This window comes from Pempheris klunzingeri, chromosome 24 (assembly GCF_042242105.1).
Source record: "Pempheris klunzingeri isolate RE-2024b chromosome 24, fPemKlu1.hap1, whole genome shotgun sequence".
In the NCBI taxonomy this organism is placed as follows: Eukaryota; Metazoa; Chordata; class Actinopteri; order Acropomatiformes; family Pempheridae; genus Pempheris; species Pempheris klunzingeri.
Genome location: NC_092035.1, coordinates 1,175,137 through 1,188,895, shown reverse-complemented (window position 1 = coordinate 1,188,895; position 13,759 = coordinate 1,175,137). Strand labels below are relative to the sequence as shown.

The window sequence follows — 13,759 nt, the reverse complement described above, 5'->3', positions numbered from 1 at the left end:
CCATAGGTGGAGGCCCGGGGACACCGGGGGACGCGTGGTCCTCGCCGGTGAAACAAGTTGTGTAAAAACTGCAGAAATATCCCCCAAACCACAAAAACACCCCTGAAGCTGAGAAATCAAACAAAACCTGACAGGCACAGGAGAGATTTGGTGAATTGATGATGAGGATGATGAGGATGGTGATGATGAGAAGGAGGGCAGCAGTCAGGCGTGACGGTGAGAGACTGACAGCCTATATGTAAAGCAGACTGGGGGGGGGGCGTCCTGTGTGTGTTGTGGATTCAGTTTCAGAAGCAAGTGAAGAAAGTGACGGTATAAACGTTGACCCATGGGCCTGGTGAGTACGACTTTAACTATTCCAGTTATTTTAAAACCACTGCGAAATGAGGCTTTTTAGCTTTTTTAGCTCAACCATTAATAATACGATTATTTTTAGGTTGCAACATTTGGCTCTTAGATTCATCAGAAAGAGCACTGAATGGATCATCAGAACATTTCTACCAAACTCCATTCATAAATATATAGATTTTAACTCTTGGAAACAGGGAAAAGGCTTCCTCTCCTCCGCAGGTTGAAATGAAGCCAAAATTGTACAAAAACAGAAATGTACTTAGACAAAGATTTCAGCTTTCAGCTTTTACAAATTATGCTTTGATTTTGGTGAGTAAAACCTACAAGTGGTGGTTAAATAATTGCAAAATAATAATTGTTGAACAAACAGCTAAAAGTCAGGGCCGATGATGGGAGGAACCACTTCCTTCAACATCTTTGACTGAAACAATCAAAAGGAAGAAATAACATTAAAAAAGAGGAGAAAATGGATGGAAATGTATAAAACTAACACAATGCAGAGCACAGAAAGACTGTTGTGGATGAACTTGTGTCTGCAGAAACACTCCCAGCCTCAGCTGTTCCCGGGGGACATCGTGGAGTATCCCAGGAACAAATACTTCTCCCATTTTGCCGTGTACTACGGAGAGCGGGACGGCGTTCCCTACGTCGCCCACCTCACCTGTCGAGGTCGGTCTATTGCCTGGCTGATCGTTTAAAACCCTGGTTCTGGCTCCTGGAGTGTTTTTTTTATCTCCTCCCTTTTGGGGGCTGGGCTTCAAAAACCCACTGAGACTCGTGTGCAGACCTCCACCGTCGAGCTATTTTGGGTTTTTGAGGTTTTGAGTCTTTCCTTTGAGTGTTACACATCAAAAGTCAGCCTCAGTAAATGTCTCACATTGTTAGAAATCTAAGGTGCCAGTGGTTGGTTTGATCCCTTTACACACACACACACACACACACACATATATATATATATATGTGTGTGTGTGTGTGTGTGTAATAACCGATTATTACTATTTATTAATGACTACACAAGTGGGTTTCTGCTGCTGACTCTATTAGACTTGTTTGTAATATGTTTGTCAGATTCGGACTCCAAGCTGCCGCGCTTTGGCCGAGCTCTGAGGTCAGAGGTCAAACTGGATCCGCTGGAGCTGTTGGGGAAAAAATACAAGGTGACTCATGTAACAAGAATGAATTATCGTGACTTATTGAAGTGAACGAGCCTTTGTGATCGTGATGAATTTCCCTTCGCAGGTTAGCAACATGTTGGACGACTCGTTCTCCGCCAGAGACTTCCACACCGTGGTGAAGCCGGCCATCGAGGACATGATGGGCCGCGAGGTGACGTTTGATATCCTGTTTCATAACAGCGAGCACCAGGCGACGCTCTTCAGATATGGAGTGAAGAAGTCTGAGCAGGTCAGTGGGCGGAGGATCTTTACCACATTATACACATTCACTACTTACTTGTATACTCGCACCATGGGGTCGAGCACATTTTGGATATTTCTGGTTGTGTTTTCACTAATTGTGAGACAGGAATTCCACAGGGATCCGTCCTCGGTCCACTTCTCCTCACTTTAAATACATATATGTCTTAAAGGAACTATGTCCCATGTCTACATCTACTAAAAATTAGGATATTTTTTGTTTAAACGGCACTTTACAACATTTGAATAGGTGCCGTTTTTTGGACAATAATGGTGACAATCTTTGTTTAAAGTGTACAAGAACAAATATTTCTATATATGCAGATGATACAGTTGTGTATTTCACTGTTATAGTTACAGTATAACGTTTAAGTAAGTGTAAAGTTTTCATACCGCTTTGTTGTGCTTAACAATAAGGACACTTGTAAGAAGTTTAGAAGTCATATTTGAAGGTTAATGCATACATTTAGCCTCAAAGATTGAAAAAATTATTTTGTGTATTGCATTATTTAGTTATTGTGCAGCAAAACACATCCATAAATAAATGTTTTTCCACAAATCTTCATCTTTGTTTCACGTTTAGGGTCCTGAAGAAGTAAAATCTTCCAGTAATCCTGTTGTAAACCGTGAAATAAAGCTGATGGGTGTGTGTGTTACAGATAGAGAGGATTTATGAATACATCATGCCAGCCTGGAAGAAGCCCTTTGAGGAGAAGAAACTGTGAGAATGGCCAGTTCTCATCTCAGCCAGCGGAGGGCGACACTGTTCTCAAGAAGATTATTCTTGTAATGTTTAAGAGAAAAGAGATTTAAAAACATGTGCATGTTTGGGATGATGGATTAGAATAGCATACGTGTGCACATTGACTTTCTTTTTTCTGTTAGAATTTGATTTACGGAAAAAATGTTAAAAGACAGTTTTGAGGCAGAACAGCCAGAATGTTTAGGATAAATGATTTAAGATAAGAGAGTTAATGTAAGCTAGTAGACGTATATTATGACTTTGTGTGGTGAAATTACGAATTTGTTATGATTTTTTTACTAAAATATTTAAACTTTATTCCAACACTCTCTCATAAATAAAAAACATTTTGTCTTTTGCATTTTTGATCAAATGTTTTCAATGACAAATAAAAGCTACCTGCTGAACTTTTAACTTTAGCTTGTACAAAAAGACAGTTTCTTCTTTCTCATTATTTGTTTTGAGGCTGTTTTGTTTCCGTGTTGTAACCATAGTTTAAAATCTGTTTTAACTTTGACAATAATCTGTTTAATAAAAAGACTCTTGTTGACTCTTCTTCTTCTATTATTATTATCACAGTATCATTTGTAACAAGTACATTTCCCCACTGTGGGGGGGTTATTATTATCACTTATTATTATTGGTTATTAATTATTAGCATTAATAATATTACAGCGCAATACTTGCAATATCCTGTGCAATACACGGATGTATGTAGTATATATTTTTTATATTTACATTTATTTTAATATTATTATATCCCTTTTTTTACTTTACTTCTTGTTTGTCATATTATCATTATTATTATTATTATTATTATTGAGTTATATGATGTGTTAGTTTCCGTCCGTTCACTAAATTATAAAATTAAACAGACACTTCCGGTTTTATGATTCAAACCCGGAAGTGGTGGGCGGCTCCACTGGCTCTTATTGGATGGAAGGCTGCGGGGTGACCGACCAATCAGAGGAGGTCTTTGCGGAACAAACGTCACTTCTGGTTCCAAAAAAGAAAAAGATGGCGGCGCTCATGAAACCAAGATGGCGGCGCCCGTAAAGCCAAACTCGAGGCTTTAAAACGTCGGTTCACCAACCAGCAGGTGACAGGTAGGATTTTCTATTTATAGGATATATAAACATGTACACAGTTTTATAGCATTTACACCCCCACTGCTCTCATATCATTAACTTGTTGTGTTACTTTTATTTATTTATTAGATTAGATCAGATATTGTTTATTGATCCCTCAGTGGGGAAAGTTTACTGTTACAGCAGCTCAAAGGGGACAGAACAAAAGCACACAGTTAAAGAAATAGAAAATTAAATAGCAATAATATAATATATACAGAAAAAAAACCTGTATACACAAAGAAACAATTATATACACAATAATTACAAACAACAACAACAACAACAGGGTGAGGTGGAATGGGATGTGAATTATTGCACAGTTTATGTAAGAATGATAATAATAGTGATAAAGTGTACGGGTGGTGGTGGTGGGTGGTGCAGCAGACTATAAAGCAGCATTATACAGTCTGACTGCAGTCGGGATGAAGGACCTGCTGAAGCTCTCTAAATAGATCTGATATATCTTTTTTATTTTTAGATTCTATATATTATTATATCTTATTTTTAGATTTTTTCTTTTGTATAATTCTCTGTAACTTCCAGCCAAGGAATTTCGTAATGATTAACATCTTGAATCTTAAACCATCTGCCCCAGTATTGATTAAATATATGAAATACACTAGAACCCTGTTTAAGAAATGAGCTGAATCATAAATAGTGTTACTGTGTTCTGCCACAGATCTGCTGTCCTAAACCGTCCTGTGTTCTTGGACCAAATTTCCTAAAGCAGGAAACATTTTTAAAATGAGATTAAAATAACAAAAAAGAGTATTTTTGCTCTCTATTATAATAAAGACCTCTGTGAAGCCTCCTCCTCCCTCATCTATGAGGAGAAGTCATGTGACTTCGATCACATGACTTCTCAGCTTGTGTTAACCTCGTAGTTTTATTGATTTTTATTTGTTTTAGGGAGATCTGCACCCACTGGAGCTGAGGTGGGTGGGAAAGATCATCGTGTGTACAAAACAAATGTTCCCCAGTGAGATAAACCTAAAAAGAATAGAGTAAAGATAAGACAGGGGAGTGTCAAGCTGCAGCTCAGTGGGCGGACCTGCTCTGACAGTCCGTCCAGAGGGCAAAGTCTCCCCCTCAGGCAGCAGAGGAAACACATTCCTGCTGCAGGACCGAGGCGACAGCACTGATCATCCAGAGGAGATGGCTGAGGAGAAGAAAGCCGTCTTGTTCAGCTTCTGGGGAGCTGCCATCTCCTGCAGACCTCGTGATGTTTACCACAAGCTGGAGGAGTTGCATAACCTGCCAGGGTAAGAACACTAGGAAGCAAATTAAAGGCAAAGATCTGTAAAAGAAAATGCTTAGCAAGGAAGCTTAAAATACATGAAAATGATCAATGTAGTGTATAGAACATGGAGAAGGGTTAGTTCAGACCCAGAACAATATTTGTTTAACACATGATGACACGAACAAATGAACTGATCAAGGCAGCTCTTGTGTTCTGCAAAATAAAATGACTGTTTTTTTATATGGAGCCTGGTGGCTTTGAAGAGAGCAATATTATGGCTGTTTAACCAGTAAAAGGTCCAGTAGATCGTCTCAGCTGGCAGCCATCAAACAAGCTGCAACGTGATCCTTTGGGACAACTGCACCTGATCACAGTAGGTCCACTAAAAGAGCTTGTTTGATCCACTGACAGGCTCAGAGTGTTATTCTAAGTGTGTGACAGCATCATGGAAAGGATCCCTACAGGGAGAGACCTGGAAGATCCTTTTGGTTTAACCACAAACAGCACACGCACCAGACTACATTCACTAAAACAGGGATTTTAGAGAACAGGACACAGGAGCTGCTGGTCTGCTGCTGCCTCCATCAGTCAGTGTGTTTGTGTTACTGTGTGACTTTGGTGTTTTAAAGGGTTAGTTCAGATCCAGCACAATATTTGTTTAACACACAATAACACGAGCAAACTAACAGATCAAAGCAGCAGCAGACCAGTACCTCCTGTGTCCTGTTCTCTAAAATCCCTGTTTTAGTGAATGTAGTCTGGTGTGTGTGCAGAGAGAGATATAACGGTTGTTTGTGGTTAAACCCTGTGAAAGCCTGTTATCACCTGCTGGCTGAATACATCTACTGGGACCAGTTCCAATACTTTTTGTATCTTCCGGCCATTTAGACACTAAAACATGTCAGAACAGGGACCAGGTTTGTTGTACTGGATCTGGTCTTTAACCTTGTCGTGTGTCTCTTTGTGGTTTTCAGGGGGTTTCTGTCCAGCGTGGCGTCCCAGAAGGACGGGGCCATGAGCCGGGCGGAGAGAGGTCAGCTGACGCTCTCTCAGGTGGGCGACGTCACAAATCATCTGGTTCCACTTCACCTGTGTGTTTGTGTGTGTGTGTGTGTGTGTGTGTGAGATCGCTGCCTGTTTGTTTACCTGCCTGTGTGTGTGTGTGTGTAGATGGTCCCAGCCTTCCAGGCGGAGTGTGTGCAGGAGGCCCAGGTGAGGGGCGTGACTCTGCCGCCTGATTGGTCAGTGAGTGGCGTGCTGGAGGAGCTCAGACAGGCGATGATGGACGTCCAGCCAGGCGTGCTGAAGACCGCCGCCCGTCTGCGTCACAGCGGTACACACACATCACGACACTTTCACACACACACACACACCAAGCAGGGCTTCCTGTCAGCTGACCCGCCCCCTCCCCCCCACCAGGGTTACTGACGGCCGTGCTGGCCAATCACTGGCTCGATGACAGCGTCACGGGAGACGCCCCGGCCCGCCTCCTCTCTCTGCTGGGCGGCCATTTTGACCTGGTCCTCCAGTCCTGCCGCTCAGGTCACAGGGTCCCCGAGCCCGCCATGTTCAGCTGTGCTCTGCAGCACCTGGGCGTGACATCACAACAGGTGGGGCGCACCTGCAAACACGAGCTCGCACGAAGGACATAGTTTGTTTTATTATTTCTCATCATCACACAGCTTTGTTGAATACTTGATTCAGGTCGGTTCATTAAGACATTCTGTCTGTTATTTCAGTGTAGCGGACCGTTGCTATGGACACAGTTATGATCATTTAGATCATTTTTCGGGGTCAAATTATTGATTTTTTTAGGATGAAGCAGTGTAACAAGCGTCCTGCATCATCCTGTTGGGGTTCGTTTTGCAGTAATTCTCTACACTTTATCCCTGACATACTGTTAGATATCTGGATGTGAGTGTGTCTGCGGTTGATTGGTTATGATATCGGTTTACATGCACACTAATAAATCAATGATCTGCTGAGCCGTCTGTCGTGTTCCAGGCTCTGTGGTTGGATGCAGATGAGGAGGGGGTGAAGGCAGCAGAGGGAGCCGGGATGAAGGCCATCTGGGTGGAGGACCTGGACGACGCTCTGGAAAAACTGGCCGACTTTACTGGAGTTCAGGTGTGAAGAACAATGTGATCTTGTACTTGTAGAGGACGCAGAAACAATGACTGGACGTTGGATGAAATACCACCAGACTCCATTGACAAAAATAGTAATTTTATCAGGTGAAACATAGGAGTTACAAGTCTAGTTGCTGTGGCTTTGGTGTTTTGATATGTTTGTACGGATCAGATCGAACTCTTTTAAAACACCAAACTGACACAATAGCACAAACACACTAACCAATCAAGGCAGCAGCAGACCAGCAGCTCCTGTGTCCTGTTCTCTAAAATCCCTGTTTTTCTGAATGTAGTCTGGTGTGTGTGCTGTTTGTGGTTAAACCAAAAGGATCTTCCAGGTCTCTCTCTGTAGGGATCCTTTCCATGATGCTGTCACACACTTAGAATAACACTCTGAGCCTGTCAGTCTGACACAAATCACTTCTCTTCAAAGCCACCAGACTCCATTGACAAAAATACAAATTTTACCTCACAGAACACAGGAGCTGCTGGTCTGCTGCTGCCATGATAAGTCATTTGTTTGTGTTATTGTGTGACTTTTATTGTGTTTTAAAGGGTTAGTTTAGATTCAAACTAACATGTTAAAACACTAAAGTCAAAACAACTTGACCAGCAGCTCCTATAGTCTGTGAGGTAAAATCACTGTTTTTGTCTGTTGAGTCTGGTGTGTTTGAAGATTGCGATATAACGGCCGTTTGTGGTTGAAGCGTAATCTGCATGTTTACTTCCACTAATGTGTGTGTGTGTGTGTGTGTGTGTGTGTGTGTGTGTGTGCGTGTTTCAGGCTGTGGGACCGGAGAGTCTTCCTCTGTCCTGCAGCCCTGATGAAGTGTCTCACGGATACGTCACCATCAAGGTAAACATCTGTTATGGAAGAAAGAGGACGCTGTTATTTTTTTTTTGTGATGTTAATGGTGTTTCCCTTATGTGTGTGTGTGTGTGTGTGTGTGTGTGTGTGTGTGTGTGTGTGTGTGTGTGTGTGTGTGTGTGTGTGTGTGTGTGTGTGTGTGTGTGTGTGTGTGTGTGTGTGTGTGTGTGTGTGTGTGTGTGTGTGTGTGTGTGTGTGTGTGTGTGTGTGTGTGTGTGTGTGTGTGTGTGTGTGTGTGTGTGTGTGTCAGCCCGGTGTGACGACTCATTATGTTGAAATGGGCTCAGGTCCTCCAGTTCTGCTGTGTCACGGCTTCCCTGAGAGCTGGTACTCCTGGAGGTATCAGGTAACTCACCTGTGCTCACTGACCAGAGACGAGGACACGTTTAGAAGAAGCACTTTCAATCATATTGGTCAATATTCAATCAATAAATTAAATAGTTTGACAAAAGAGGCAGAAAATACACAAAGTGACTAAAATGACTATAAACACAGACAGCAATGTGTATAAAGAGACACAAAACAACTAGAAAGACACAAAAATGACCAAAAAGAGACACAATGAGGACAACAAGACACAAAGAGACAAAAAAAGACACCAAATTACTACAAAGAGACACAACAGGACTACAAAGAGACACAAAACAAAGTTAATTCAAAGTTGACGCCGCTGTCTTCCTCCTCTCTCCCTGGTAGATCCCCGCCATGGCAGCAGCCGGGTTCAGGGTGTTGGCCCTGGACATGAAGGGGTATGGAGAGTCCACAGCGCCCCCAGGTGTGTGTCCGTTGAAGTGTGTGTGTGTATAAGTTCTGCACACAGGTACAAAATCAGATGAACTGTTATTTATGTGTTGACAGATATTGAGGAATATTCACAGGAGCAGCTTTGCAAGGTACAAACTCACCAACACACACTCGACACACTTCATTACAGGAATTACACAAATACTTAAAGATTGTTATTCTAAGTGTGTGACAGCATTATGGAAAGGATCCCTACAGAGAGAGACCTGGAAGACCCTTTTGGTTTAACCACAAACAGCCGTTATATTGTTCTCTGCACACACACCAGACTCCATTCACAAAACAAGCAATTTTACCTCACCAAACACGGGAGTTGCTGGTCTAGCTGCTGCAACTTTGGTGTGTTCACATGCTAGTTCAGATCCAAACAAAGTCTTTGAAACACCAAAGTGACACAATAACACAAACAAACTGACCAATCAAGGCAGCAGGTCGCCCAGCAACACCCGACTTCTGTGAGGTAAAATTACTGGTTTTGTCAATGGAGTCTGGTGTGTGTGCAGAGCCTTAACATCACTTGCTCAAACATCCTGATGAGGTTTAGCTGCTGTTTGTTATTGTAAATGTGTTCCTGTGATCTGTATTATGTATTATTCAATCCTGTTTACTCAGATTAACAAAATTTGCGGTTTTATTTCCAGGATTTAATCACATTTATGGACAAAATGGTGAGTGATGACACACACATTTTGCGTCTGTTTTGGGTCATTTGTGTCTGTTTTTAGACTTTATGTGTCTCTATTTAAAAAAAAAACCTTGCAGACCCATAACACTAACTTCAGGTACAGAGATTATCTTAATATCTTGTCTCTGTTCCTTTTCCAGGGGATACCACAGGTCACCCTGGTGGGTCATGACTGGGGTGGCATCCTGGTGTGGACCATGGCTCAGTGCTACCCCGAGAGAGTCAGGTGACACCACACACACACACACACACACACTCATCAGATGTTTCACAGTGCAGTAAAACGTGTGTGTTGTGGTGTGTGAAGGGCCGTGGCGTCTCTGAACACCCCTCTGTTCCCCACCGATCCCTCTGTGAGTCCTGCAGACAAACTCAAGGCGAATCCCATCTTTGACTACCAGCTCTACTTCCAGAAACCTGTAAGTCAGTGTGCCGACACGTTTGTCATCTAAACGCTGCTGCTGCTTCTTCTGGTGACGTCATTTCTTGGAGGACCTTCTTCTTCTTCATGTCCCTAAAATGTGTCCAACCTCAGCTAGAAGGTTCCAGAAGTCAGTGAAGCAGAATGAGTGAGAAAAGACTTCAGACATGTTGTTCATCAGAGGAGACTAAAGAAAGACAGAGAACATGTTGATCCAGAACAACAGTGGATCTAAAGAGAGACAGAGAACATGTTGATCCAGAACAACAGTGGATCTAAAGATCTGTGAACCTCCAGAGGAGATCTGAGATCAGGTTTTACTTTCTGAACAACGGAGATCTGATAGAACAGAAAGATTTCCCCAGAACCTCCATTGGTGTTTCTGCTTAGTGTCCTCATGGAGGCTCCACAGACCTCCACTACTACTCTCTGTACATGTATTAACTGTGTGTGTGTGTGTGTGTGTGCATGCGCAGGGTGTAGCCGAGGCCGAACTGGAGAAAGACTTGGAGAGAACATTCAAGATCTTCTTTTTTAGCAGCGCCGAAGCAGTGAGGACACACACACACACACACACACACACACACACACACACACACTCTTTCCTGATGAGTTTATGGTCTCAGTCTCTAGTTTACAGTCTTCTTCAGCACAGCAGGATGAGAGGATATTTTCACCAATTTAACTTGCCATCACACAGCCCTTTCTGACTGTGCTCCCAGACTCCTTTGACAAAAACAGTGATTTTACCTCACAGAACTCAGGACTTTGCTGGTCTACTGCTGCTTCCAACAGTTAGTTTGTTTGTGTTATTGTGTGACTTCAGTGTATTTAAGGGTTAATTCAGATGTAAACTAACACGTTAAAACATCAGGGTCAAAGCAACTAGTGTGGCAACTTCTGTGTTCTCTACTGTAAAATCACTGTTTTTGTCAATGGAGTCTGGTGGCTTTGAGGAGCATGACCTTTTTGGTTATTTTCTGTCTTTCTTTGGTAGTTTTGTGTCTCTTTGTGGTCGTTGGAAGTTTGTTTTTGTTCTTTTTGTTTCTCTGTTTGGTCAATTTTGTGTCTTTGTGTTCATATTCTGTCTTTCTTTGGTCGTGTTGTGTCTCTTTTTGGTTGCTTTGTGTCTATTGGAGAGTGTCTGCGGCCAAATCGTAGGTTTTATGAATGAAGTCTGGTGCACAAAGAAAGAAAAACAGAATAAAAACATTCCTCCCACTTTATGTCATATTCATGTGGTGCTTCGTTTATATTTCTTCTTGTTTTCTTATTGGGGAGTAAATATAACTGAAGACTCTTCATGTCACGTAGTAACTAAATGTCTCTGTCGCAGGCGAAGCGTCCTCCCATCAGCACCGCAGGAGTCTGTGCTCGAGGTGCGTCCCGCCAAATATCCAGTTTTGAAACGCTCATACGGACGCTGTGCAGTAACCCCCCTCTTCCACGCCGTGTGTTTCAGGTGGTCTGCTTGTGGGCCAGCCGGAGCAGGTCCCCCGGAGCTCCCTGGTGACGGAGGCCGACCTGCAGTACTACGTCAGCCAGTACAAAGAGCGAGGCTTCAGGTGGCGCACACACTCGGCAGCATCCGTTAAGACACTTCCAGGAAGTTTTCTGTTAACATGAATTAGTTCTTTGATGATTTCGTCAGTTTCAGCTCAGTCATTTGCTGCTTTTTTTTGTCTTTTGTGACAAAACAGGAAGCAGCTTCAGTTTTAAAAGATGTTTTGAGGGTAATTTTGTCCTTGTTTGAGTTGTTTTATGTCTCTTTTGGGTCATTTTGTGTCTTTTCTTGGTTGTTTCATGTCTTTCAGTCATTTTTTGTCTTTTCACACTCATGTTGTTCCTGTTTTGGTCGCCTGGTGTCTCTACTGAGGGAATGTTTGAGGTTACAGACTGAACACTGAGTACTGGTGTAATATACAAAGTGAATATTTTTAGGAATTGTAGAATTTGTTGAATGAAACAAGAAGCAGCTTAAGTTTACACCGATGATGTCGGCGTTTCTTAATAAACTGCACCATCATCAGGGAAGGAGTCTAATCAATGAATATTACTTCAGTTAAACGGTACAACGCTCTTAAATGGTTCTGTGTTTCATTTCACAGGAGGCCGCTGAACTGGTATCGAAACAGTGAGGCGGACTGGAGGTGGATGTGCTCCCGCCCCACCGGGAAGGTTCGTCACAGCCAAACACACAACATTTGATTGAAAGAGTCCCAGTTTTAGTGCGTCTGTAGCTTCTTTCTGGCAAATTAGCTCTAAATATGTTGGACAATGACACCAGAGTCTTTGTGGTCATTTTGATTCTGCCTTTGGTTAAATGTCGCAATAGGAGAAACACCAGATATGTAAAAACGGATCCATTTTCTGTGTGAAAAACATGACCGTCAGGCTGGTGTCATAAGGTCCTGAGTCCCTGCAGCACCTGGACGATCATTCACAGACCATAAGCTTTAAAAACACCTCACAAAACCTTTTTGGTTGCTTTGTTTGGTCTCTTTTTATTATTTTGAGTCTTGTTCGGGTCTTTTTATGTCTCTCTTCTGTTGTTTTCTGTCTTTTTTGAGTCATTTTGTGCGTCTTTTGGTCATTTTGAGTCTCTTGTCGGCCATTTTATGGCTCTTTCAGGTTGTTTTCCATGCCATAAATGCTGTGGTGTAAACTGCATAATGTTGAGGTTTGGACTGTCACTTTGGGTTTGATACCATTTCTCACTATTTTCACCATCCAAACAGTCAGTATTTGTCAGGGACTATTTCCAGCAGCGGATTAATCCACATGTGTGAGTATATAATTCCCTTTGTGTGTGTGTGTGTGTGTGTGTGTGTGTGTGTGTTAGCTGCTGATGCCGGCCCTGATGGTGACGGCAGGTAAAGACCAGGTCCTGCTGCCGGCCTTCTCCAAGGGAATGGAGGACTTGGTGAGAGTCCCTCCTGAGGACAGACAGTCAGTCAGTCAGTGTGATTATAGATTATTGGAGATGAATCTGACGTCCCCGTGCGTTCACTCCAGATCCTGAACCTGAGCAGAGGACACATTGAGGAGTGTGGACACTGGATTCAGATGGAGCAGCCGGCGGAGACGAACAGCATCCTGATATCATGGCTCAAAGAGACGCATCACAAGGCTGGAGGCGTTACCGTGGCACCCAAACTGTGATGAAGAATGAGGAAGTGAACGAGCCTCTGTGTCCAGTTTGAGTGGAATAAAACCTTCTGCCAACACCTGAAACATGTCATCATTGATTATCTCAGTGGACTAATAGAAAAAGATTTCTGTACATCTGTCGTAAACTTTGGTTTCAGGGAGTTATGATGATATTATGACCCCCCAGGCACAAACAACAACCTTTCTACAAGAGAGCAAGAGCCACAGATTTGTTTTGTGTCTCTTTTTGGGCGTTTTGAGTTCCTGTTTGGTTGTTTTCTGTCTCTTTAGATTCACTTATTGTCTCTTTTTGGCCATTGTTTGTCTCTCTCGGTTGTTTTGCATCATCTTTTGGTAGTTTTGTGTCTCTTCATAGTCATTTTTAGTCTCTATGGCCATTTTTATTGTCTTATTGGTTGTTTGGTGCCTCTTTTTGGCCATTTTGTGTCTTTTTTTGGTTGTTTTATTTTCCTGTTTGGTCATTTCTAGTCTCTTTATGGTCATTTTTTATGCCTCAGTATTTGGCTCTGTATAGGCTCTGGGCCTGCGTCCAGTCGGGCTGCTCAGTAATCTGTCCATGGTTGTGACAGACATCTTTGACTATTTTCTGAGACTGTTGTGTGACCATCACAGTGGATATTTCCATCATAGATCAACATTAAACTGGTTGGTCCATCTTATTCCACGATGAAGGACTGAATTCAGATAAAGGAGCTGCTCTGCTGCATGTTAAACTTCCTCCTTGACTTTGTGGAAGCTTGTGAACAGGAAGTGGTGGCTTTCTAAAACCTCCGACTCGCCGTCATGTGTCGAGCTGTAACTTC

At 42.6% G+C, this 13,759-nt stretch overlaps 2 protein-coding genes across 2 annotated transcripts; both read left to right on the top strand.

Annotated features, from left to right (window-relative positions):
- Positions 1-250: 250 nt before the first annotated feature.
- On the top strand, positions 251-3,058 carry plaat1l (phospholipase A and acyltransferase 1-like). The gene is made up of 5 exons (XM_070855791.1): positions 251-337; positions 891-1,020; positions 1,420-1,508; positions 1,591-1,755; positions 2,426-3,058. The coding sequence occupies exons 1-5, from the start codon at positions 329-331 to the stop codon at positions 2,489-2,491; spliced, it is 459 nt and encodes a 152-aa protein (XP_070711892.1). The 5' UTR covers positions 251-328; the 3' UTR covers positions 2,492-3,058.
- Positions 3,059-4,723: 1,665 nt separating this feature from the next.
- ephx2 (epoxide hydrolase 2, cytoplasmic) lies at positions 4,724-13,012 on the top strand. Its single transcript, XM_070855744.1, has 18 exons — positions 4,724-4,900; positions 5,853-5,931; positions 6,049-6,211; positions 6,298-6,488; positions 6,883-7,005; positions 7,792-7,863; positions 8,126-8,221; positions 8,572-8,650; positions 8,734-8,768; positions 9,321-9,347; positions 9,505-9,590; positions 9,672-9,783; positions 10,262-10,336; positions 11,122-11,164; positions 11,248-11,350; positions 11,894-11,963; positions 12,628-12,708; positions 12,801-13,012. The coding sequence occupies exons 1-18, from the start codon at positions 4,794-4,796 to the stop codon at positions 12,945-12,947; spliced, it is 1,689 nt and encodes a 562-aa protein (XP_070711845.1). The 5' UTR covers positions 4,724-4,793; the 3' UTR covers positions 12,948-13,012.
- Positions 13,013-13,759: the final 747 nt, after the last annotated feature.

What these genes read in the sequence shown, in the direction of transcription:
- plaat1l (XM_070855791.1), top strand. An exon ending in TGTTGGGGAAAAAATACAAG is followed by an intron (nt 1,509 to 1,590) that starts GTGACTCATGTA and finishes TTCCCTTCGCAG; the next exon opens with GTTAGCAACATGTTGGACGA. An exon ending in GAGTGAAGAAGTCTGAGCAG is followed by an intron (nt 1,756 to 2,425) that starts GTCAGTGGGCGG and finishes TGTGTGTTACAG; the next exon opens with ATAGAGAGGATTTATGAATA.
- ephx2 (XM_070855744.1), top strand. Translation starts at nt 4,794, where the DNA reads ATGGCTGAGGAGAAGAAAGCCGTCTTGTTCAGCTTCTGGGGAGCTGCC. An exon ending in GAGTTGCATAACCTGCCAGG is followed by an intron (nt 4,901 to 5,852) that starts GTAAGAACACTA and finishes TGTGGTTTTCAG; the next exon opens with GGGGTTTCTGTCCAGCGTGG. An exon ending in ACGGATACGTCACCATCAAG is followed by an intron (nt 7,864 to 8,125) that starts GTAAACATCTGT and finishes TGTGTGTGTCAG; the next exon opens with CCCGGTGTGACGACTCATTA.